Source organism: Etheostoma spectabile, chromosome 4, assembly GCF_008692095.1.
Source record: "Etheostoma spectabile isolate EspeVRDwgs_2016 chromosome 4, UIUC_Espe_1.0, whole genome shotgun sequence".
Lineage (NCBI taxonomy): Eukaryota > Metazoa > Chordata > Actinopteri > Perciformes > Percidae > Etheostoma > Etheostoma spectabile.
In genome coordinates, this window is record NC_045736.1 from 8,353,608 (window position 1) to 8,379,114 (window position 25,507).

Consider the following 25,507-nt stretch of genomic DNA (forward strand, 5'->3'; position numbering starts at 1 on the left):
ATAGATAGATAGATAGATAGATAGAGTAGAAGAATTTCTCATGCCATTTGTCACTGTTGTTCAGACAGACGCCATCATGCAGGACTAATACAAACCCCTCTCTGAGGAAGTCTCTCGGGAGCCCATAATAAGCCATTAAACAGGCGCATTAGGAGTAATGAAAAGGCTCTTAGTGGTTTATGTGTTGTGGGCCACCTGGATTTTTCTATCTGTGGAAGAGGGCGGCGGCTGTGGTTGCCTGCAGCTCCGTAGTGAGGGGAGGACAAACATTGGAGATATGATGATGGTTGCGTGCAGCTATAACAGGCTGTTTTCAGTTAGGATTTCCAAGCGAGACGCTCTTTGTTCCAAAAACTGGACAATAACAGTCGGTAAAACGTCTATTGATTATATAATTTTAGATGAGTAAATAAGAGGTAGCCTGATTTAGTACATGCAATTTTATATGGGATGGGGTTGGGTGAAAAAAATAGTACAATTACTTAATATAGCCCCATTTTGATGAGGACCCCCATCCAGAAATCTCGTCTCTACTGTGCTTTCTCTAAAAATGTTTCAACTCAAGTTTGGCTCCTCTGACTTCCTGTCGCGTCTATGCTTGTAGAGATTGAACCCTATAAATCTATACAGCCTATACAGCACACTACAACAGATTTTAATTAAAACAAAAAACAAAACTCATTCTACCGAGGAAGGTCTGAAAGTGTGGCTGAAAGTCTCACAAACACCTAATAAGTGGACCTAAATCTAGTTTTTAGTGGAATTCCCTTTAAAGCTGCTGCCTAGAAACGAACGCTGTCCGTGGTCCTGGAGTCTGGACTCCATCGTGAACAGCCTCTGAAATGTCTCTCTCTCTCTCTCTCTCTCTCTCTCTCTCTGATTTCTAAACGATTTGGACAAAAGTGCTCAGCGCAGACAACGCATAATCTAGTCGATAACAGAGACTAGTGTGCTACCTGTGATTGTGATGCAAATGGTAATGGACTCTGAGGTCCTCTGATTACCCTGATGTGGGCTAATTTCCCTCTACAGTCCCCAGAGAGCCCACAGTGCCTTTTCACTGTCCATTATTAATTGCTGAGTGTTGGGTGGTATTTTTCTAGCTCGCTGGGCTGGCAGACAGACGCAGCAGCCAGGCAGTCATGGGTTAAATGACAGGTGATGCCGCACAGAATGAATACACTTCATATAGTATATAAGTATATACTGTATATACATTCTTTACCAAAAATCCTTTTGTACCATCGCAGCTTTTTCTCTCTCCCTGAAATACTCTTATCTTGGCGCAATCTGGGTCGTGCGTCAAACGATTCATGTAACACACATCCACCCACTCTCTCTTTGCCTATTACACACACACACACACACACACACACACACACACACACACACACACACACACACACACACACACACAGTATTAGCTTGTCTCACTGAAAACATTTAATGGATGAGGTAATGATAGTCTACAATGAAAGCCATTCTAGACATGTACATAATTGCAGTCAAAGCCATGGAAAACATAAAATCCTGTTTACCTGGCTTTGTGCATTGAAATATATCAGGCTACCTTTTGCAGCAACACACCAACATGTCAACGGTATATGTGTGGCTCAGTTATTTTTTTTAAATATTTGGTTTAATTTACGATCATCAACAGTAGGTGAGTAACCCAGTGTCTGCGGATCTTTACAGGCTGTGTAATCAGAATACTGATTCCAGGATACATTATCCCCCATAATCGCGAAAATTAGGCCATTATTTTTGTGATTCGAGGAAAAGATGGGGGGTTGGGTTGGTGTCGGCGGAGGCGGGGGATGGAGGGAGGGGTTACATGAAGGCGGAGAACCTTGTGCCAACTCACCCATGTGTGTAATGTGAAAAAGGAGAGCCGGGGTGAAATACTGAGGGGGGAGAGGAGGGGGGGGGGGGGGGGGGGATGTGGTGGGAGTGGGAGTGGGTATACTGGAGAAAATGGATTTGAGGACACAGTGGGAACACAATGCCATTTTGTATTTGACTTTTAACCATCAAGAAAGAAAGCAACCGGTGGATGTGGAACGTGCAGGTCAAACACAAAGCAGCGCCAACTCGGACAACACAGATAAAGCGCTTTGATCTGTCATATCTGTACCGACAGAGGAAAAGACTCTCCTGGGACGTGGCACCCTGACCTTCTGATGACTCTCAGAGTGATGGGTGATAAACTGAGAAAATCACTTTCCTCCTCTCTGCAGACGGATAACACCGAGCGTGGATGCAGATGAAGTAACTGTGATCCAACGTGTGAAATCTTTCATTTGGATCTGCGAAGAATCTGTAAGCTTATTGTCACATGTGTGTGTGAGGAAGGTCTGAGACCTCCAAACCTATTTAACCCATCAGTGTGAGACACCTGTCCCACAATACTATAGGGCGAAAGTGGACACGGTGTAACAGAGGCCTCGAACGAGCACTTTGAGATATTTTTGTCCTCTTGCATGAAGATGTGCTCGCGCATGTACGGGATTAATTCAAATAAGCCTAAATCTCATTGTAGCCTAACCTGAATCTAAATACCTTCACATTAATGACAACAAAAATATTTCCCAGTATTATTGTAACAATAATTATTATCATCTGTACAGCAGGTCGTGAATAGGTGTGCGGTGGCTGTAACCTGCTGGCTGCTGGTGTCAGGGCTGCTCTTTTCATCTTGCAGCACACTCCATCAGACAGCGCTGATCAGAGAGGGCTGCAGCCCGCTGATAACAGCCTCATGTCATTAACTCTTTCATTCTGAGCCGGTGCAGCCATTTTCGTTCCCACAACTGAAAATTACCACAGAAACACACACGCAAACACACACCAAACGCACGCTGCAGGAGCAAGACAGAGTGAGTGATTTATTTTAAGGTTGACGAGATGCAGAGGCCTGATACAGCTCGGCCTGCATTCCCTCATCAGAAACTGGGAGTGAAATCATCGTTTCATAATCCTAATCATTGTTTCATAAAGAGCATTGAATAAATGAACAAACGATAAATCCTTTGCCAGTAGCACCACATCTTAGTTTGCACCAAAGAAGGTTATTTGTTCTACTTTTAAGAGGATTTTAGAATAATCACTATTTTACATTACCAGTACAGACAGGCGTATCTGTGGTGTTGTATCCTTCTTTAAATCTCTGTCATAATCTATCATCTATCATAATAGGCCTCTCAAACTGATTTATAACCTGGGCCAAAATAACAGCGGACTTTTGTTCCTGTTAGTCGCATGATGATCACCAGTTGGAGATGTCAGATTACTCTTCTGTTGTTCCGCCTTCTCACTGCTCTTATCTGCCTCGCTCAGGTTGCAACCTAAACAAGTAAATCAGGTACAGAGCTTTTAATAGGCCATATTACTATTTTATTCTCATGTACAAAGCAAATAGCCCGGAGACAGCCCCAGGGCGGGTAACAGTATCGCTGCTTACTGTATGTTACGTCAGGCTATTTTAGTGCGCAGAGCAAGGCCGCGGCATTGTATCATGGTGATGAACTCTGATACTGCAGCCTGAGGACACGCGCAACATGGCGGACACACAGCACTGGTGACAAGGCAATGTCAACAATCTGTTTACAGCACTTTGGGCCTCGGCTACAATCACTATAGGCTACAATAACTAGAAAACAAAACACTGCAATTAAAGCTTTTATGACTTTGTATAATGTGTCAACAAGACAAATAAAATACAATGACATTAGAAAGAGTCGAATCACCGTGTTACTTGAATTAAGGAGATTTTTCTTTAGCCAGGCTAGATTAAAAACATTTTTTTTGTATGAAGCAGGACATTATACATACTCTAGCCCATATTTGGGGTATTTGTTACACTGTAAAAGGGTGCAGTAGCCTACACTCGATTCCAAAGAAAGGAAGAAAAAAAGCTAAATAAACAGTTTCTCGTGAGTTATTCTGTCAACCTTTCTTTTCGAACAGGCTTTTCCAGATTTGTAATAAACTAATCTCGTAGCACATAAGCCTACATAGGATATATTCATTTTTTGCAACGGAAACACCCCCATGGCTCAGACTATCTCGTTACAGACACTCAATGAATGAATGGATGTCCTGATTGAAGACTTCAGCCTGGAAATAGAGCCGGTGGCTTAAAAGAAAATCAAACTACGTTTAAATGTATGAAAAAATAAATTGAATCCACTTTGAAAAGCTATTTTCAAATATGTGCGATCTCAAATTCTATAGCTTACCATCAATTAGCAAAGACCAAATTCACAAAATATTGTTTTTCCTCAACAAACGCAACACGGTTTTTAAACCCGATCCATGTAATCCCAGAAGCAACTTGGGTTACTCGTTTTATGCTCCACGCCCTCTTCTGATTAAAAAGAATAACTACTAAAAAATAATTAGGCTAGATTTCTTGAAAATCAAATCCTAGTTTTGTATTTTATCTGGTCCAAAGAGTTGGGGTTTTCGTCAAATTCCAGCCTTCTTTTATATGCGTAAAGTTATGCAGGATTTAAGGCCCCCGGAATGTCATTGGATGTCAGGATGAGGTATTATAGATTATGGGTTGGGGGAGGGATGGTGGGGGTTCTGCAAGCACCTCCCCTAGAAATGCAGCAAATCTCTCCCGTTTTCTCCTGGTGGGGCACTGGGAGGGCTGGAGACGTGCTTTGCATTGGCAGGCTGATGAGGACACGTGTCTCCTCCCTGCCTCCCCCCGGGCTCCACGGTACCGCATTGGCATCAGTAAAGACACCTGAAAACCGACAACCAACTCCTGGAAACGCTGCCTGCCATCTTATAACCCAAAAGAAAACGATATTATAGGCCCTACAGAAACCTGTGGCTCGCCTTTCTTCGTGCGTAAAGCTTTTGCGCACACCGCCGAACTGCCTCAGAGACCGACTAGGTGCGCTACTCGTCAAGCATCAGAGCGCAGTGCCAAGATGCAGAAACGGAGCAGCGACGTCTGAAGGTGACATGAACCTGGGGATAGTCAAGAGCAGCAGGCGTACACTGAACAATAAGTGGAGATAGCAACTGAAAACCGTCGGTGTCTTGAAACAAAACTTGCGCTTTTCCTCGTGGCTTTATCTAATGCAGAAAATCGAGAGCCGTCATCCAAAGTAGTCTCACATTTTGACTGGAGGAGAAAAACACTAATTAAGCTGCAGACAGTTGCAATTTGGAGAGGAGCGAAAATGGCGACGTTAATCAGAAGCAAGCTATCTAATAAACTGTCAAATGCAGCCACCACTGTCTCCAACAAATCCCAGGCGAAGGTGAGCGGGATGTTCGCCAGGATGGGGTTCCAGGCCGCCACCGACGAGGAGGGTCTGGGCTTCGCCGCCTGTGATGACCTGGACTACGACCACCGGCAAGGCATGCAGATGGACATTTTGACAACCGATGAGATGGGAGGAGAGGGGAGCGGAGAAGCGCTGGATGGGGACAGTCACTACCAGAGGGACGGCACCGGTCCACCAAACTCAGCCTCAAAAGACGGAGATCTGGTGAACGAGTTGACTGAAGCCAAACCAAAAATCACCGCTTGGGAGGCGGGCTGGAACGTCACGAATGCAATCCAGGTAAAGACGCACTTCTCGGATTATAAACGGGCGGTTCCGGTGCTGTGTTCTAATTGGCTGAGGCGTCACCAGAACAGCTGTGAAATTTGAGATAAACGCACACCTGCGATCGTATTAAAGGTTTATTAAAATATTCTTATTTAAAAAAACAGGTTCTGTCCCTTTGAAGCAACTTCGTCAAGTTTCTGTTTTTAATAATGCTGTAAAAAAAAAAAAAAAGATTAACAGGAATAACTTTTAGTGTGAGAATAAAAGACTTCTTACACCCCAACTCATTTTTATTCTTATATATTTTTATTTGAGCATTGCAGAGATTTCAGAGCAGCTGAAAAAGGGAAAATGAATGCCCTGTGACTGCCCCCCCCCCAACCGCCAACTCCACCTCCCCTCCTCACACACATTCTTTGTCTGTATAGTGATGTCCAGTGATAACTGCTCACATACTCTGCATGGCAACGAGTAAATTAATCTACAAAAAGCATAATCATTTTTTAGACTTTGAGCGTAGATTTCTTAATCATATTGTTCCCATCTTCTTGGATTAATTTGGGGTTATTTAAAGTAACCATTAATTAATTGCAGCTATAACATAAAGCCCATGTATGAAATGAAGTACAGTAGTGGAATTCACAGTAAGATGTGTGGACATACGGGCCCATAGTTTTACGCAACATATGAAATGTAGGCTAATGAGTCGCAATATTGTCTCGGAAATTGCATTTGCAGACAGAAATAAATAGCATAAAGATTTGTGTGAGTGGAGAAGATTTAATTCCATAAAATACTGACCATCATTTAAAGTGCGAGGAAATACTCGAAAGTGGGGTCTGCGTGTGTAGGGTATGCGACATAAATCCCTCGACCCAATGCCTTATCGTGACTGTAGTCATGGCGGTGACGTCAGAGTGTGTCTCCTCCAGTTCGTGGTGATGTCAGAGGCGGGCGGATGCGCTCAAAGCAAAGTGGAAAACCCACAACATGAAAACGGCAGTGACATCCATTAAAGAGGCAGGCCAACCAAAGCCAAGGCCTACGTTTTATTAAGATTAGATTATTTAAAACAACATGTTCAGGAATTCTTCATGGATTATTAGGCCTAGGCCTTCTACTTGGTGACCAAACCTTAAAAGTTTAAGCCATTAACAATGTTTTGTGTCCTTCTTTTTATGGTTATAGGGGATGTTCGTTCTTGGGTTGCCCTACGCCATCCTGCACGGCGGATACCTCGGACTCTTTCTCATTATTTTCGCCGCCGTAGTGTGCTGTTACACGGGGAAAATCCTAATTGCCTGCCTGTATGAGGAGGACGAAGACGGGCAGCTCGTCCGTGTGAGGGACTCCTATGTGGACATTGCCAACGCCTGCTGCGCACCCAGATTCCCATCCTTAGGTGGCCATGTCGTGAATGTAGCCCAAATCATAGAGCTAGTGATGACTTGCATCCTGTATGTGGTGGTCAGTGGCAATCTCATGTACAACAGCTTCCCCAACATGCCTATTTCCCAGAAGTCGTGGGCCATCATCGCCACCATCGCTCTCCTCCCCTGCGCCTTCCTCAGGAGCCTGAAAGCCGTCTCCAAGTTCAGCTTGCTGTGCACAATGGCCCACTTTGTCATCAACGTCCTGGTGATAGCCTACTGCCTCTCCAGAGCGAGGGACTGGGCCTGGGACAAGGTCAAGTTTTACATCGATGTCAAGAAGTTCCCTATCTCCATTGGGATTATCGTGTTCAGCTACACCTCGCAGATCTTCCTGCCGTCTCTGGAGGGGAACATGCAGAAACCGAGCGAGTTCCACTGCATGATGAACTGGACTCACATCGCTGCCTGCATCCTCAAGGGCCTGTTCGCCTTAGTGGCCTACTTGACCTGGGCTGATGCAACCAAGGAGGTCATCACAGACAATCTGCCCCCAACCATCAGAGCTGTCGTCAACATCTTTCTAGTGGCCAAAGCTCTGCTGTCGTATCCGCTGCCGTTTTTCGCTGCTGTCGAGGTATTAGAGAAATCGTTTTTCCAGGACGGAGGACGCGCGATCTTTCCAGATTGCTACAGAGGCGATGGACGCATTAAATCCTGGGGGCTCAGTCTCCGGTGTATCCTTGTTGTGTTCACCTTGCTCATGGCGGTCTTTGTGCCACATTTCGCCCTCCTTATGGGTCTCACTGGCAGCCTGACAGGTGCAGGCCTGTGCTTTCTGCTTCCAAGTCTCTTCCACCTGAGGCTTTTATGGAGAAAGCTGCTATGGCACCAGGTTTTCTTTGATGTCGCCATCTTTGTAATAGGAGGTATATGCAGCATATCTGGGTTCATCCACTCAATGGAAGGGCTCGTAGAGGCTTTCAGATATAACATACAAGAGTAACTGCGAGCCATTGGCGGAACTAGATGTTAACTGCAAACCCCACCACTTAGTGATAAATTAAAACACGACTTCCCGGCAAGCGCAGCTCTCTGCTTTATTCATGCGTAAAAAGCGCGCACACCAACACACGCGGACATTTTCGCACTCATACAGTCTTGCATCAAGTCAGAAAAAATGCGCGCATACACAGAAATAGATCCCGTGGTAGTGAAGGAATCCAATGCATCCACAACACACTATATGGACAATACATGTTGTAAACAAACGTACATATACATATTTTCCAGTGGAGTGAACGTTTACAATATTGACCTTAAACAAAATTGCAAAAAGGGCAGTTTTTTTTTTTCCGTCGCTCTTGTGGTGCTTCCCCACATGAGTCTTCACTTCATGTAACGCAAAACGAGTTTGTGATGGACTGACTTTCGACAGCATAATGTGATTTAAGATGAGTTTTAAACGAAGAAAAAAAATAGAAATGCTACTTTCTTCTATAGGTAATTTTCAATATGATTATGGGCAGTGAATGTGGTGTTAAGTCCAGAAAAAGCCTGTGGACACAGAAGACGGAAAAACAACACAATGGCAATAACCAGCAGTAGAAACACATATGAGTGCATATAGAATATGTTAAAATAATAGAGAAGTTTCATTAGAATTGAGGAAATTGGACCTTCCCCGAGCAGTTTAAAATACTGGAAATGCAAAATATCAAAGTACACAGCAGCTATAAAAAACTATGCATTGAATGTATGATCGGCCTATTTCAGACACACAAAACCTAATTAAACTGGGTTATGGAAAAGAAAATTCCTTTAAATTTAGATTATCCCGCGTTAAAGCATTAATGCCTTGATATTTTTTCTCCCATATTTTATTGAGCTTTTAAATTCGGCAATAACATTCACCTGACCTGTGATACACATTCAAAGCCCACACCCTGGCCCAAATTTCAGCTATAAGGGGACTCCATATTGAAACCCTACACACTCAATTTGCCATAATGCTTTTTCCCCCCATTACACTTGAAAACACACACGAAAATTCGGTGTTTGAAAATCTATAAAAGAAAAAGATTAAAGAGGAAAATGTGCATACAGACATTTTTCATTCCGTGCAATCCAATGGGTCCTGTGGAAATGTTATAAAACCGTATGTGTAGTGTGTTATTGTGGTTACAAAAAGATGGAATGTATATCTCAAAGTCGTTATCATATATCGTGAAATTAATATTAAAGAATAAAGAAATAAGTGAAATTATATTGTAAAAATGTGTGTGGTCTTATGTAAAACGAAAAACGTTCAGAACATGTATTTTTTTTCTCTATAATAAAAGACAAAAAATGAAGAATATAGTCGTACTTATATTTTTGACTTAATCGAAAGTGAGGTTAATTGACACCGTGTAAAGCCTGCGAAGGCCAAGTGGCTTAGAAAGAAATAACCATTCAGGGGCCCGGTGTTGGTGAGTCTCATCAAATCCTACCATCTTTTTCTAGGCTATATAATCTCGAGTTCTGGCTATATATGAAGGGAAAATACACGTTTGCATCCCTGCATGTTCAATAGAAGTAATCTGAACAGACTTTCTGCTGCAGGCAACATCAGGCCTTATGGTCGACCTGTTCATCCAATGTTGATTTTTTTTTTTTGCGCAGACATCTGGACAAACCGTTCATTCACTGAGTGGGCTAATCTCCAGATGTTGAAACATCAAGCTCCCGGCGGATGGAGTATCCAACTAAACTAGTATCTTAAAACAGAGCCAGGCCATATGCAAGGAAACTGCAAGGAGAGGGGAACGTGATCACATATTTCTGATGTGATCACCGGTTTAACAGCATTGAAGCACAGTGAGGTTATCAACATCTTCGATAGTTTTATTAGGCGCTACCCCAGACTTTAGTTCAATAAGCAAAATCAAGCATAACTGAAATAATTATGTCAATTCCCTGTGGACAGGGATCGCCAGTCATAAAAGCCAACCATTTATAGCCATCATATCCATAACATATTGTAACCCAAACAGAAACTAGCCACACACATTCATTAATTCTAGATAACTAACAAGTTATTAGGCTATAATCAACTCCCAGACATAGACTGTCTGTTACAGTCTAGGCACCCAGACAGTTTGACTAACCATGATCATGCCTGGAGAGCCACCTACTGGACAGGAGAGTTATTGCTTCAAAACAGAAAAAATACAGCAGTAGACCTCTCAGCATTATGAACCTTACAGATATCCCATGTAGGCGCTGTAACGATTACATTACCATTAATCAAGCTACTATTTTTTTTTTGTTGCTTAAATATCTATTTGCCCTTTACTGGCCCACAAGGTAACAGTTATGGTTGACATCTTAAAGTTGTTAAAATCTAAAGTACAACTTTAGTCCCTGCCTCTAATTAAGTTTGTGAACATCCCCTCAACTCATTTAAAAAGATCAATATCTGTTCCCCACTTATCTGTCATGCAATTTTATGGATACAAGTCTCTAATTATTAAATTGCAAACATTATAGTTCAACCTTTTATTGTAGCAGAAATTTAACTGAGTGTAAGAGGTGACCATTAAATTAATACTACCTAACAATCTAACTCTATTAGTATCTTGGCGCCATCTGCTGGTTGCAGCATGATGGTGGGGGGGGGGGGGGGGGGGGGGGGGGGGGGGGGGGGGGGGGGCTCGAAGAAGCATGCTGCTCATTGGACAGTGCACTGTCTTGCTTACCATGTATTAAATACAATTTACTAGAGCTTGAAATGCACATAAGTCAAACATAACAAACTTATAAATTGCTTAATTCTCCAAGATATATCCACAAAACTTAGTTCTCTTATTTTATTTCAAGTAATACCATTTTTGAAAAACTCTATAAAAATTCTCATAATTACACAAAAACAGTGAAATATTTACAGGGAATAGAATGCCACTGTTAAGAAAAAAAAAGGATAAAGAAGATAAAAAATAAAAAAAAAGACCAGAAAGTGGCTTAAGATGCCTGCAGACATAAACATCCACATGCAGTGATTTTGTAGTCAATATAGTGAGACAAGCAGATTCTGATAAATCAGTTGCACACCGGTGTTCAAGTTTCACATCTTTGTACAGCATGAGTTCTGCACTACTCCACCCTCACGCGTACAGACCTCAGGTGTTGGGTGGAGGGGAACAAAGTGGCTCACTGGGGGGACTCTTGCTTGTTCAGGGTTGTGGGTTTCTTGGTGGCTATCTCAACCAACCAGGGGTGGGACAGGACTCCCTGGATGGACAGTCTGTGCATGGGGTTGTGCTTCAGCAGCCTAGCAACCAAGTCTTTGGCTCCCAGACTAATAGTGGACTGCGAAGGGTAAGTGTACTCCACCTGGATGACAAAGACAAATAAATAAATTACTTTTCTTTTTCTTTCTTTTTTAAGTACAAAAATTAAAACATTAATTATAAAACACAACTGCAGTGCAGTCCTGAAAACTCAAGTGGGATGAAAAAGGCGACTGTTCTAAAACTTTGCGGCTCGACAACATACAGTAGCCATCTATGCTTTACCCTTGATATTTTGCGGTAGGTCTCCTCATGACTTTTTGTTTCAAAGGGGGGACTTCCAACCAGAAACTCGTAACAAAGGACGCCCAGACTCCAAAGGTCCACCTTTTCATCGTGAGTTTTCCCCTCAATCATCTCAGGAGGCAAATAGTCCAGCGTTCCACACAACGTGGATCTCCTGAACAAGGGAAGAGAAATGGACAAAGAATAAAAATAAAGAGTGCAGCCGGAAGGGGAACAATTTTCTAACATGAAGCCAAACAAGTCAACGCAAAACACGCACTAAAATACCAGTTTCACCACTAATAAGCACTACAGATTAAACACTTAATAAAAAATAAAAAAAGGTTAAAACAAAAAAGTGTTGTTTGTACAAAAGTACATGTGCATACCTGGAGGAGGGTGTGTGAACAGACCAGCCAAAATCAGCAATCTTCAGCTCCCCGTTGGCCCCAAGTAACAGGTTCTCTGGTTTGATGTCCCGGTGGATCACCTTCTTGGAGTGGCAGTAGTTGAGGGCATCTGCCAGCTCCATGATGTACTAGAACAGCACATAAGCATGGTGAATACAACATGCCTCACAGCACCCGGTCAAACTTTGAAACGTTCACTAAACTCAAAACACTGAACATGAATTTACTGGTATATGGAATTAGTATACACCTTATATGAATGCATTGTTTTTTCTGAATCAAAATTATACATGCATTTAAGTTGGTGATGTCAATTGCTCAGTTGATAGCAAAGTATATTTACATTTGATAATTCAATTTTACTTTAATTGGCACTTACTGTGGCACTTCTGGCCTCATCAAAACATCCACAGCGCTGCAGCTCACTGTACAATTCCCCCTTGGGTGCAAACTCCAGGATAAGATACACACGAGACGCATCATGAAAGTAACCGTAGAGGCGCAAGATATTCGGGTGCCTGCAGGACAGCGAGGCAGAGGAGCATTCTGGATATCAAACTATTTCAAAAGAGCAAACGCAAACTAAATGAAGCCAGCGGCTACGTCACAGAAGCTTTTACACATAAATATACACAATACACACACATTATTTTTTGATAATTAAGTTTTTCTTGGTCACCCTTTTTAAAAGAGGAGGTAGAAGAGGATATGTCCGTATTCAAGTTTAGCATCAACTCCAAGTGGCAATTACTGTCAATATTTCAAAGTTCTCTTCTAGTATGTAGCAGCAACTGGTGCTGAGTACTGAGATGACTACTAGACCTCTCCATTTTCCCCCTTGTCACATCATTTGAGTTTGTAATATTGACCTTGCAAGCAAGTTTGTCTTGCCGGTGATTCAGAAATCAGGTAAAGCTGCAACAAAAGTCCCTTTAAAATTTAATAATTAAGACGACCCCTGTGTCCAAATGCCCCTGGTCAGCCCATTTACATTCAAGATTCACATTGGGCATTACATCACATAATTTAAACAAAACATTACCTGAGGTGAGACTGGATCTCCACTTCTCTCCTCAGCTGGTGCTCCACCCCAGCCTTCTCTAGCTGCTTCTTGAAGAGCACCTTTAGGGCCAGGATGAACCTACTTTGTCGCTCTCTGGCCATGTAGACATTGCCAAATTTACCCTTTCCTAGGGGACGGCCAATATCAAAATTCTCCAGGCTCCACCGCTTGCTGTGTGAACAGTAATGCGCATAGTTAAAGATAACACAACATGTAATCTTACCAAAGACTACACATATAGATAGATATATATAAAAAAAAAAAAGTATAGTGAATCACGCTTAGACATACTTTGATGAAGAGGTGTTGGCAGAATCCTTCATGGCAGGTTTGTCTAACAAAAGGGAATAAATATATACATTTTAGGATCCTAAACCACCCACCAACACTGTTGATTAGTTTGTCCACATATGCATCATGCTTACTTTGGGGCCTCTCTAGCTTTGCCGGTTCTGTTGGTGGTTTGGCCAGCTCCGGGTTAACCTTGAGCACGTCATGAGTTTTTGGTTGGTTTTGTTGAGAAACACGTTTGGGCACTGAACCATAATGAGTAGAAGGGTTCACATTCTGATTAGCAGGGTGTGTGGACTTGACAGCAACAGGGGCATGAGATGCTGGTTTCTGGTTGCTCATAGGCCGCTGAATGCGCTGGGGTCCATTCGACACACCCAGAACCCGATGATGTGGAGTTGGTGTAACTACGGCAATCTGTGACTGCTGTGACACTGGAATCCGCTTAGGTCCATCACCGTTTGTCTGCAATCAAAGATAATTACCAAACAGTGACTAAAATGGCTCTTAAAAAAATAGAAAACAATGAAGCCTCCCATCTGGTCTCTGTGCTTTGGTCCCTAACCATTTTACTAGATTCTTAGCTAACCCAATCTAGTAGTTACACTTGTATTGGCTCTTAAATCCTGAAGCCCAATTCTGTTTTACTATAAACACTCAGCTGTATGTTTGGGTTTCTGCCAGTTTGTCCATGCCTACTCATAGCCATGTATCTGGTGTTTATAATTTTGTGCAGAGCCTTGATGTGCAGTACAATTTTAAATTGAAAGCTTAACACATCATCATCAATACAGAATGACAAAAGTTCAGAAAAGTCAGCAGTGATTTCATATTTTTCAATTGTATAGTTATGGTAATAGTATGCCTTACCTTCACTTCGGGCCTATGAAGTTTCATGTCCTTTGTCTGCTTAACCCTGGCAGAAGACTCCATTTTCTGGAGAGAAAAAAAAATGTGCGGAGGTTGCTTCATTTGGAATCAAACAAATCATAAAACACTTAATATAGGGTTTAGAGCAACAACAAACAGGTCAAGCAACTAACATAGAGATAGTAACGTTAACGTTAGCTAGTTATTAAACCGTATTTAGACACTCTAGGTCGATTTTTCTTTAACTGCTGGCGTTATCATCACAATGGTTCCCACACATTTTCCATTAAAAAATCTCGTACTCTTCCAAAATTAACATTAATATACTTATTGGTGACGTTAGAAGACGGAATAAGTATTCCCTTGTATAACGTTATGGCTCACAATTGCCGCCCGCCCCATGCTGTAGCAATAGTCTGGGGTGGGAAATACGCATTTTTTCCCATGCTTTCTTTTTTATACCGTAGCTAACTTAACCAGACCGGGAAATTCACGCTGCAGGAGACGTTTAACAATGTTACGTTAGCATGGGCATCGCGTGGCTAACTTTACCGTGCCTTTTAGACAAACGCTAAAACAGGAAATTCAGAGCTAAGCTAAAATTTGCACTTTGCTAACCATTGCATCCAAAATATCCAACAAAATACTATCGATACTCATACTTTACTTACCTAAATATGTTACTGTACGACGACAGAGAGCACTGGCCGCTAATTTAACCAGAGCAACGTCCCCGTTAGCTCTCAAGTAAGAAGCTTCACCCTCGCTAGCTAACGTTAGTGGTTTAAGTTACCTTGGTGAATTGTTATTTTGGCTAACGGTACGTAAATATTCAGCGTAACGTTAACAGGAGGCTCCTCTTAAAAGCTGTTGTGCGAAGCTTAAACCAAACTATAAACTCGGACGTATTCGACTTAAATTGTGGGTGGCTAACACTTCCTGAAACACTGCTTGTTTGATTTCAAATGTCCCTCTTTTCAAAACCTTTAAATACACCACAGCCTCCGATAGGTTGAGAGAATGCTCTGTGCTCGCTCACCATTGGTTGGCACGGGCTGTAGCGCGGCGTCAGAGGAAATCCTCCCAAACAGCAGAGGGCAGCAGACCTGCAGCAGACAAGACATTGCTGACCGTCGAGTAACTACTGAGCTAAATTGGTTAAATAGCTACCTCTTTTATTTTGAACTGTCGACTGGCTGTATTTTATCAGGCTGGCTTAGTCTTAAAATGATCATGGTTGTGTGATCAACTCTGGACACTAAATGCTTAATGGACTGGTGCTACTTTGCGATTAAGAAAACAGAGTAGCAAATGAATGTTCTGTGACACTGATTGATAAACAATAGTAAGGCTACTTTTAATTTTGTAGTGTAATAATGTAAACTGGACTTTTTAATTGTGTATAATATTTATAGTTTGACTTAAAATGGAAAATAAGCAGCTTGTGTTTTTTATATCACATTTGAAGATAAATCCCTGTTTTGACTTTATTTATCTGTCACATATATATGAAAAGAAAGACTGAGCAGGGACCCCCTACTACATGTATTGAATAAAAATAACTGGGCCTACAATAACATTTAGGGTGGCCTAAAGTCTTTATACATACATTTTTAGTCCATAAAATACTAAGCTATCAAAATAGCCTGGCAGAAGGGCTGGTATGATTTCATAAATCATGTTTATTGTTAAACATACTGTACATGTGGCATAATGAATCCTTAGGATTAACTGTATGATCTGTGGATGACCTTAGACTACCTTACCCACAGGCCAATAAGCAGTGGGGGTTTTATATTTGCTAATAATATATTGATTCCGTGTTAAGACTTTTTAAGTTTTGAAAAAAACTTCCAAAAATTAACAATAATTTGTTGTCCACCCCTGCATTGACTCTGAGGACCTCCCTAGGGATCCCGGGGCCCCTGTTGAAGATCCCTGAACTAGGCTACACACAAATCTCTAGCCACCTGTACACATGCAATATGCAAGGCTATAGATAAGAGTATGGACATCCATCACAGCTTAAATCAACATATGTTAATTTATACAGGAAGCAAGAACATTTCTTACCAGATCCCTAATATTGTATATTTTAAACAGCATGATGTTATGTAAAATCTGGTAGCACTTTATGTTTTGTGTCCAGTACGAGTTTTCAAACAAGTAGTAACGTTTCAGGAGGTGTGTGGATATCAGTGGTCATAGTTTTATACAAAATGCACTTAGCATAAAGAAAAAGGAATGGCACACATCTTACAGTTAATAATTCAAATGACTATATTGTCAACCATTCACATGACATCACACGTTTCTTTCTCTAGCCAGTAATTTAAAGACAGCAACATATAATCGGCTTCGGTCCAACCTTTTTTCCTAGATTATATTATATAAAACATTTTTTACACTACTTCTCAAGATGAAATTGCAAGGCTAGCATTTGGCCACAGCGTGGCAGTATGCAACTACTGAATTTAGAAGAATGCAGTTGTGCTATCAGACACCTACTGTAGGCATGTAGACTAATAATATAGAGCAGGGGTCTTTAATAGCAGGGACCCCCTACTACATATTGTATAAAATGAAGTTGCACATTAGATAAGTCAACAATAATGTGTAGGGCAGCCTAAATACTTTTTTTCTTAGCATAGAATACTAAGCTATTGTGGTTGGGACGGGGTTAATAGAAGGGTGTCTTGTTACAATTGTCATTGTAATATTGCACTGTACACTGTACCTTCTCTAAAACAATACAAATATTTGTAAAAAAAAGAATACTAAGCTATTAAAATAATATTTTTTGGCATGATTTTATAAATCATCTTTTAATGTTACATATACATGTGGCACAGTGAGTCCTCAGGAACTGTATCTGTGGATGGCTCCCTTAGTGACTACCTTATAGGCCAGTAAGCGGGTCATTCTTTACTCAGGCCTATCACCAGTGGGGATGGATATGTGCTAATAATATGTTGATATTAACCCTTCAGTTAATAAGGACTTTTGAAATGCATTTATTAAAATAGCCCAGGAATCACTGTCTCTACAACACCTGTTCACTGGTTCCACTTATTATTCCACTTATTTAGTATTATTCATCACTCTCATTCTCAAATCTCACTTATTTATTATTTACTATTTACTCATCTTTCCCATTCTCACTTCTCTCTTATTTGTTATTTATTCATCATTCTCATTTTCTATTTCAGAACTGTCCATAATGTTCATACTGTTCATATTAATATGAACTTACTGGTAATATAATAACATAATACTATTTATCTCAGTATCCTTGCGCTATGCTCCATATTTAAATAATTTTGATTGAACTCTTGTTCACTCGTGCCTCTATATTGTTCTGTTTAGAGTATGTATATATTGTGTGTATATATTAGTGTGTATATTTTTTTGTTTTGGTTGTTTTGTGTGTAAGCACAGTGTGAGCAACAATGCTCCAAAGAAAACTTCCTCGTATGTGTCCTCATACCTGGCGAATAAAGCGGATTCTGATTCGTATTAAGCATCTCTTGACTAAGCCTCCCAAAGGCAACTACTGAAGCTATTATTTTGCAGATCATATTTACTTGACTTACTATGTTTTCACATAGGCTTGGAAAATTCCTTTTGATAAATATCCACTCCGTTATAAATTTCTTATACTAAATGCAAACTCAAAAACAGAACATTTCATTTTCTGAAATGTTTTGATTTTCTCCTTAACAGTAACCAGGCCTTTTTATTGTAGGAGCAAATTTGAAGAATTACTGACAAAGATCTTCTATTAAAACAGGTTAAAATATTTTCATTTTATTGCCACATTCTGCAGTTGGTAAAACCATTTTTTTCCCCGTGGGCACCTAGACAAAATCCACCAATTACAATTCCTAACTAAGCATGTGATATGAGATTTTTTCAACTCACTACTTCTCTTAATAAATATTCCTGTTACAGGAAGAAAATACATATATTATAAAGAAACTAAATCTTTCTTCATCACCACACTGCTGTCACATTCCATTTAGAAAGACCGTCTCAAATGCCAATTGTTTCTCAAACAGCGATACCAAAACGTTCGCAGATTATCAGCATCATCTGCATATGTGGCAGCTTTTCTTCGGTACAATAACTATTTTGTAAGTGTGCATAAAAGTAAAATCCATGGTTTCAGCCTTCACACTGACAGGACGTGCTGACAGGGCTGTGTTATTAAGAACCGTCTCATGTGTATTGATTAAACTGTTGGAGTTTAGTAAACATGCGCAGGCACAGTATGCAACTAAAAGTGTATTACTTCGATATAAATCAGTCCACACATCGGACTGATTTATATCAAAGTTATACTAACGTAGCATTTGAGAAGGTATACTTCCTTAGGTTACTTGGAAAACATAAATATTGTAAATATATTGATCCTTCATTTCACTTAAATACCAACAATATTAGTTATCACATAATTACAAAATACAGCTTATATTCAGGCTTACATACGCTGCCTGGTGCAGTGTCTTGTTTTAACTGAGGTCCCGGTAGAAAATGTAGTTTGAGGCGATGGCTCCTTAACAGAACTAAACCTGACATGGAAACATTTTATTGGCGTGTCACTGTCGACGTTCACTAAACCATTTACAATCTTGACACCCGAAACCTCTTCCATGTACCCCATTACACTTGACTCCTGCCTAAACCACACTGTTTTCTGCCATTGTGTCTCAACAGTAACACCTATACATCTTTTTTTCCTTCTTATGACTCGGTCACTGTAATAAGAGAGTTAATGCCAGAGGACGCTTCTGAGGTCATTTGCAAGATGAAAACACAGCTGGCAAAGGGTGCAGGACTAAAAGCGTGGTGTCTGCTTTGGCACTTTTCTTGAGTTTTCAATTCCTCCGGTGCCTTGAATACCTCTTTGCTACATGTTTCCAAACCCACAGATAACAGTGGTGTTTAAACTTCAGTCAATCTAATGTAGATAGTAAAGTATATGAGACCCAGAGCACCAAAACGGCATCATAAAGAGAGGCTGGTTGGACTGTCGTGAAGTTTCTCTCAGACTCTGCTGCAATAGAAAGGTAGGTGTCATTTCTCAGTGACTGCAGCGGCCATGGGGGTCCGCATGGTCCCACGTGCTGTGGCTGCCAGCTCCTCGATCTCTGCATTCAGGCGCCTGATGACCCACTCCATGGCTTCACGGCCCTGATCAAGAACAAAAAAAACATTAGTCCGTAGGAGTCAATATAAAGAGAATTACATCAAACTGAATAGACAAATGACAAAAATAACCTGTTGCCATCAAAAGAAAAACAAACAGACTTTGAAAGGTGGGAGTTATCCTGTGACCAACAATTTCTGAAGCTTTCTGTAATCAAATCAAGCATTTATACTTCACGCAGTGATTGCAATGTGGAGATGACAAAGTCTCCAGGGTTTGGACAAGTCGCTTTCTCAACTCATCTCATATTTCCTACTATTTCAATCACTTTTCGTATGTACAAACGAAGTGCAACCCCATAAATCCTTTTTAGGACAGATTCTTTAAAAGCATGCTCCTTAATCCCTGTAGTCATGTGTCCATCAACATATTTCCAAAAATTTTAAAGATTCCTCAAATTTGCCAAAGATTTTGAGGTGGTTTAAGAGTTTTAAGAGTTAATGTGCAAAATGGGAGATGGAAACAGCTTTGCCAGATAAGTTGTGACGTGGCGAACATCAATGCACATCAAGGATCAGGATATGGGTTCCATTCAGTGCGCCGTACACTTGAGGCACAAGGAGCTTAGTGGAGTTGCGTTGCGCTATAACCTGTGCCTCAGCCACGTCGGGTAAACTCACGAATTAGTTCAAGGGTTTCAGTCGTGTGGCCCTGCACACCGCGTATACAGCGGCGTGCAGTTGTCTTACAGACACCAAATGTCTGCCAAAACCCTGTATTTTGCACAGGTAGCCAACTTGTACAATGCTACATCTCCCCCTTTAACCAAAGAACTTAGCTTCCAATCTACAAACATGCGTAATGTCAACTTGTGACACAACTACGCTTTACGTAGTCTAGTTTATTTGCCCTAAACCAGTTGATGAAAAACGCTTCTGATTCACATTTTCTTTCTCTGCAACATTTTAAAAGTTCGCTTAAAATTCGCCTGACAATTAGATGAAAACATACCTAAATACTCAATAATTATATGAGTTTTTATATAATAACAGAATAGAGTTATTAGAGAACTATGTAACAGAGGGCACCCAGATAGCTCAGAGGGTAGAGCGGGTGCCCATATACAGAGGCTTGGTCCTCGAAGCAGCGGGCCCGGGTTCGAATCTGGCCTTTGGCCCCTTTGCTGCATTCATTCAAACCTTTATTTAACCAGGATAAAAAACTCCTTGAGATTAAAAATCTCTTTTTAACAAGAGTGTCCTGGCAAGTGGCACAGCCCGTTTCAGACAGAGACACTTACTGTAAATACATAAACACACTTTCACTCATATTCAAACAACATGTCATCATAAAATACCAGGGTCCAAATCAAATTAAAACAGTGACTACAGACTGCCCTTCTGTAAGGTCCTTTAACAAGCCTTTAAAAGAATAATGAACCAACTCCTTCAAATTGAGTTCATTTTGAAGCTGATTCCATGCAGATGGGCTGCAAAATTAAAAGCCCTTTTGCCAAAGTCTGCGGGCTTTGGGGGACTGTCAATAAAACCAGATCCTGTGAGCGCAGGTGATATGTCCCTGCAGCCCTCGGGACGATGTAGGTGTTCAAATAAGGAGGAAGAAGTCCTAAACTGCCTTATAAATAAAAAGATGCCAGTGCATCCAACGCCGAATCGAGAGTGAAAACCACCCACCCGAGAATACACAAACAGTGATGAGTGAGAGATTTTAATTTTGTGATGAATCTCAAGGCTCCATGAAACAGTGTCCAAAGCATGAGACACTGGGAGTTTGAATGCATGTATAAAAATCACCGTAGTCCAACACAGACAGAATGTTGCATTTAATAGTTGTTTTTTTGATTCAAATGATAACAAGACTTGATTCTAAAGAAAAAACCTAACTTCAATTTCAGTTTTTTAACTAAATCTTGGATATGCATTGTAAAGACAATGATTGGTCGATGGTAATACCCAAATATTTGTAATGTGACACTTCTTCATTTCTGTACCAGAAAGTGTAAAAAATGGTTGGGACATTATTCTTAGTTTGATTTTCCCAGAGTGAAAGTCATGACTTTAGTTTTTTTAGAGTTTAAACCAATTTTAAAGAAGCCAGATTATGTTGCAAGATATAAAAAAGCGGACTGTAATTTTGTGATTGCTTGACCTAATTTGACCCAAACAATAGAGAACAGTGCTCAGCGTAGTATGATATTTTGCATTTTTTATATATTGCAGAGGTTGTTTGTATAAATGATAAAGAAGAGGGCCCAAGGATTGAGCCCTGAGGCACCCCTTTTGAAATATTTAATATTTCATGTCACTGACTCTTACTGCCCCACCCCTCTCCCCCTTTCACACATCTTCGTCTGTCTAATAAAAGGGAAAAAAACCTGAAAAAATAACTTTAAAAAAAAGAACTAAGTTACGGTACACAATTACGGACAATCTTTAAAGGTTTATTTGTGTGTGTTATCCCTTTTTGAATGATTATTGTGTTGTCTCTATGATAGCATGATAGCTGGCTTTTCTTTTGCCTTCACATGTGGACGGACAAAACATTGTATGAATTAGTTTGTTAGGAGCGTACCTTGGCCTGTTACACAAAAGTTTATTTTTCCAGTTTGTTTTCAAATTTTCTATTTTTTCTTGTGAAATATTTTTTTCAGAAAACAATCAGTCAGATGTTTAGTTTAACATTTCTCATATTAGGAACTAGCAGAAAAGGGCCTCACACATTGCATCCTACCTGAAAGAGCTTTTAGGGATCGCTTACCTTTCCAGCGTTAACAGAGATGGTGCTCGCCAAAACTCCCTCCAAGTAACTGCTGAGACTAACTCCTTTTACAGAGATGATCGCCTCCTGGGTCAGTATTGTCCTAGTGTTAAAAGAGGGTTACACAAAATTAAAAAATGTCAAATGGCTTTAGAAATCCGTGACTAAAAATAAACGCCATGTAAAAACTTACTTGTCTTTATCCTCAGGATGTGGTTTGTATGTTAACTTTTCGTCCACAGACACCATGTTTGTGAAAGTGATCTGCAGAGGAAATGGCACAGAGAGGGATATGGTAATATTAACATATAATGTTTTGTACAGTACCACAGCCTACAACAAGAGTTGTCAGACAAGTCTCAAACAGCATTACAAACTTTAAATGTTGAAACGTAAGCTATCGACAACCAAGACTTCCTTCCACAGAGTTTCCAGCATTTAATATTAAAGTTAAGTGTGTTCAAACAAAGTCACATAAAGTGGATCTAGATGGGTGTTTTGGGCTGACATATCCAAAACAGTGTTTTGTGGACAGATAAAAAGGTTTCATGAGCAATGGTTACATTTCAACATTAACCCAAGGGTGCCAGAGGAGGGAGATGATGGGTGTGTTGTGTCATTAGTACTCACATTTGAGGACTGAAGTTCAAAAATCTTCTCTTTGGGATCCACAACCGTGTGCTCCTGAACATACGTGTACGTTCGAGCGTTACCAATGATCTGAAGACAAAGAAAGAAACACACTTTACTACAAAGTGAAATGAACTGCTAAAAATTGCAGATGTTACTCAATAAATGTTCTTTTTTTGTGCAGCCTTTCACATTTAAAAATGGTAACTTTATTTATTAATTTACTCATTTGTTTATTGTTTTGACACAAATACCCAAAGCTTTCTATCCTGTATGCAGTTCATACACAAATCATCTGTTGACTTCAGTTGAATTTACCTGAAGTTTACAATTTCATGTTTTTTGTTGTTGTTTGTTTTTACTTTATCAGTGTTTTCAGTAGTAGAAACACAACAGTGCAAGTTGAGATAACAGATGAATTATATGCAGTTAATCTGCATATCTCATCAGGCATACCTCTGATAAGAGGCATCGTGTAGGTGAAGTTCAACCTAAAAATAGCTTTATGAAATTGGAAAAAAAATAAAGATTAACATCTGTATGAATCTAATGTACTACCCCACTTGAAGACAATCATCAGCGCTGCTAGCTTGAGTTGCAGTGTAATGCAGGGGTTTCTGTCATTCATCAATGATAAAAGAGCGATCTGTTTTTTGAGTACAGAGGGAAATTGGCGTTGCAGAAAGACACCTTCATGATACATCTAGTTTACATGCACACACTGAGGCTCAGCAGTGGTTTGCTTTGAGACAATCTGATTAAGGGTTACGCTAATAACTGGGACGGTCTGTGTTATAGACTGTCCTTGGTATTAAAGGGGCTGCTATTCATAGATGTCACTGACTACAAGCCCTTTATCAGACACATTATATTATCTTCTCCAGCATTATCATCCATTAATTCAGAGAGTCAAAAGGGGAAGAGTTCTAATGGCCTGTTGCAGAAATCCAGATCCATCACTGCTTTCTATTCTAGTGTCCTCTAGTGATAACCCGGCAGACGGAGATGGAAAGTAACATCACATGCTGTCGTAGGTTACAAGTCAGCAATGACAAAAATGGCCCTATCGTGTCCAGTACAACACGAGCCATAGCAAAGACAGAAATGACTCTACCATGTCCAGTACAACACGAGCCATGGCACACAGCCAGGAACTCGCCTCGGGGCTCACCACCAACCAGCACTGCTGCTGCTGCCCCTGGACAGGAATAGCCTTGGGACTAAAGGCCATGGAAAGCATTAACCTGCACTATCTCCCACGTCAAGTCATGTGTTTTTTGATTTAGAGTCCTATGTACTGTATATTTTAAGTGTGACCAAAGCAGTTAAACTACAAGGGTAGTGCGGAGAGGTTTTTGAGACTAGATTGCAGACCTATACTGCTGACACAGTTTGGGATTTGAAACTTACAGATTTGACTATGGATGGAAGACCCCACTCTGTGCTGAGCAGTCTTTTACTGTGGAGGCGTCCCTGTTTATCGATGCCTCTATCCAAAACATCCACTCCGATCACACTGGGGTTCATGGGGTTGGGATACTTCTGCATTGCAGCCTTGGTCACCGTCTCCCAAGGATGGCTGAGAAAGAAAAATAACATAGTAGTATACAAACGCACAGACTGACAATTTGACAAGCTGACATGTCTTTACGATTAAAAGTGACAAAAGTGAAACAAAAAACTGTGATACCCAACTGGACTTACTTTTCGTATTTTTATGATAAAAATTGAATACTCAATCTTAGTTAATAATACTGAAGTACTGTACCTACAGTAAGTAAAATTTCAAAAGTGGGCATACTTGTCCTTTATTCACATATTTCCATACATTTACATTCCATTTATCTGAGGGCTGTAGTTACTAGATATTTTACAAATTCAAATTTTACATACAACATATAGAATCATCTCATAAAATAGGATGCATTGGTACAGGTTAAAGTATCCTAGGGCATATGAAATAGTCCAGACCAACCACAACAACAGTAATGCTACTTACACATGAATGCACGGATGTATTATTATGATAATGTAAATGATAAGGATAATACACCCATGCATTCGACTCATCTAAAATGATTATTCGGTGGTGGCATTGATCAAAGTGAGAGGTGGAAGGTTGCCACGGAGACGAGTGAACCGCGTGAACGCGCCAACCAAAGTAAGTGACGCAACCAGACCGAAGCAATCACGGCAAAAGGAATGTAGGGGAGAGGTCGCGCTGGGGTTAGATGCTAGATCGCACCCGATACACGTGTCGACGGCAACACATGAGCTTACTGCGCAGGCGTTAATTCCCCGTCCGTCTTTGAAGCCGAAGACAGACTGTACGGAGTATATAGCGGCACTTTCTACCGTAAGAAATCACCAATTAAGGCGTCTAACGCGAAAACTACACATATGGGCATGTTTCTGAAGCAATGTGATCCGAAACTGAACAAACAACAACATAGCAATCAAGATTACAGCTTTCCCTGACCGCTCTCACGCAGTGGAATGATTGTTAGTATAGCAGAAAAATCATCAATGAGGCTTCTAAATCAGAAACTACGCAATTGAATGTGATCCGAAATTGGGGAGAGGTGATTAACAACATCGGCTACCAAGGGTGTATGTAAAATACAGCTAAACTGACTGGTGTTGAAGTTAAAGTGTGACCGCAGTGAGGTGCGATCTAGCATCTACCCGCGCGGGGTGTACAGTTAGCTAGGACCTGCCGGCTGGTTATACAATTTCACAACGCTTTTCTGCAACGACAGTCGTGCATACACAATTCACATTTCATTCACTTTTTACATTTATAAAAAAAAAAAAAGT

General features: G+C 40.6%; 3 protein-coding genes across 4 annotated transcripts in view; 1 reads left to right on the forward strand and 2 right to left on the reverse strand.

Annotated features, from left to right (window-relative positions):
• The first annotated feature begins 4,615 nt into the window (after positions 1-4,615).
• On the forward strand, positions 4,616-9,296 carry slc32a1 (solute carrier family 32 member 1). Its single transcript, XM_032514756.1, has 2 exons — positions 4,616-5,585; positions 6,762-9,296. The coding sequence occupies exons 1-2, from the start codon at positions 5,199-5,201 to the stop codon at positions 7,947-7,949; spliced, it is 1,575 nt and encodes a 524-aa protein (XP_032370647.1). The 5' UTR covers positions 4,616-5,198; the 3' UTR covers positions 7,950-9,296.
• Positions 9,297-10,765: 1,469 nt separating this feature from the next.
• aurka (aurora kinase A) lies at positions 10,766-15,100 on the reverse strand. Its single transcript, XM_032514757.1, has 9 exons — positions 14,805-15,100; positions 14,134-14,199; positions 13,398-13,728; positions 13,264-13,306; positions 12,952-13,143; positions 12,289-12,427; positions 11,889-12,037; positions 11,500-11,674; positions 10,766-11,317 (listed from the first exon to the last, which is right to left on the reverse strand). The coding sequence occupies exons 2-9, from the start codon at positions 14,194-14,196 to the stop codon at positions 11,135-11,137; spliced, it is 1,275 nt and encodes a 424-aa protein (XP_032370648.1). The 5' UTR covers positions 14,197-14,199; positions 14,805-15,100; the 3' UTR covers positions 10,766-11,134.
• A 2,723-nt stretch (positions 15,101-17,823) lies between these two features.
• The window catches only part of prelid3b (PRELI domain containing 3), an 11,925-nt gene continuing 4,241 nt past the window's right edge, over positions 17,824-25,507 (reverse strand). For both annotated transcript variants that reach the window (XM_032514763.1, XM_032514762.1), the window contains exons 2-6: positions 24,101-24,269; positions 22,691-22,780; positions 22,254-22,324; positions 22,061-22,163; positions 17,824-19,326 (exon numbers count right to left, since the gene is read on the reverse strand). In XM_032514763.1, the coding sequence (XP_032370654.1) occupies positions 19,210-19,326; positions 22,061-22,163; positions 22,254-22,324; positions 22,691-22,780; positions 24,101-24,238 (519 nt within the window). In that variant the 5' untranslated portion in view covers positions 24,239-24,269 and the 3' untranslated portion in view covers positions 17,824-19,209. The remainder of the gene's footprint in view (positions 19,327-22,060; positions 22,164-22,253; positions 22,325-22,690; positions 22,781-24,100; positions 24,270-25,507) is intronic.

Excerpts from the sequence above, each read along its gene's own strand:
- aurka (XM_032514757.1), bottom strand. The coding sequence starts at position 14,196 with ATGGAGTCTTCTGCCAGGGTTAAGCAGACAAAGGACATGAAACTTCAT. Across the intron at positions 13,729-14,133 it reads TTCATAGGCCCGAAGTGAAG|ACAAACGGTGATGGACCTAA; the intron begins GTAAGGCATACT and ends CTTTGATTGCAG. Across the intron at positions 12,428-12,951 it reads GAGATCCAGTCTCACCTCAG|GCACCCGAATATCTTGCGCC; the intron begins GTAATGTTTTGT and ends GCTGTCCTGCAG.
- slc32a1 (XM_032514756.1), top strand. The coding sequence starts at position 5,199 with ATGGCGACGTTAATCAGAAGCAAGCTATCTAATAAACTGTCAAATGCA. Across the intron at positions 5,586-6,761 it reads ACGTCACGAATGCAATCCAG|GGGATGTTCGTTCTTGGGTT; the intron begins GTAAAGACGCAC and ends TTATGGTTATAG.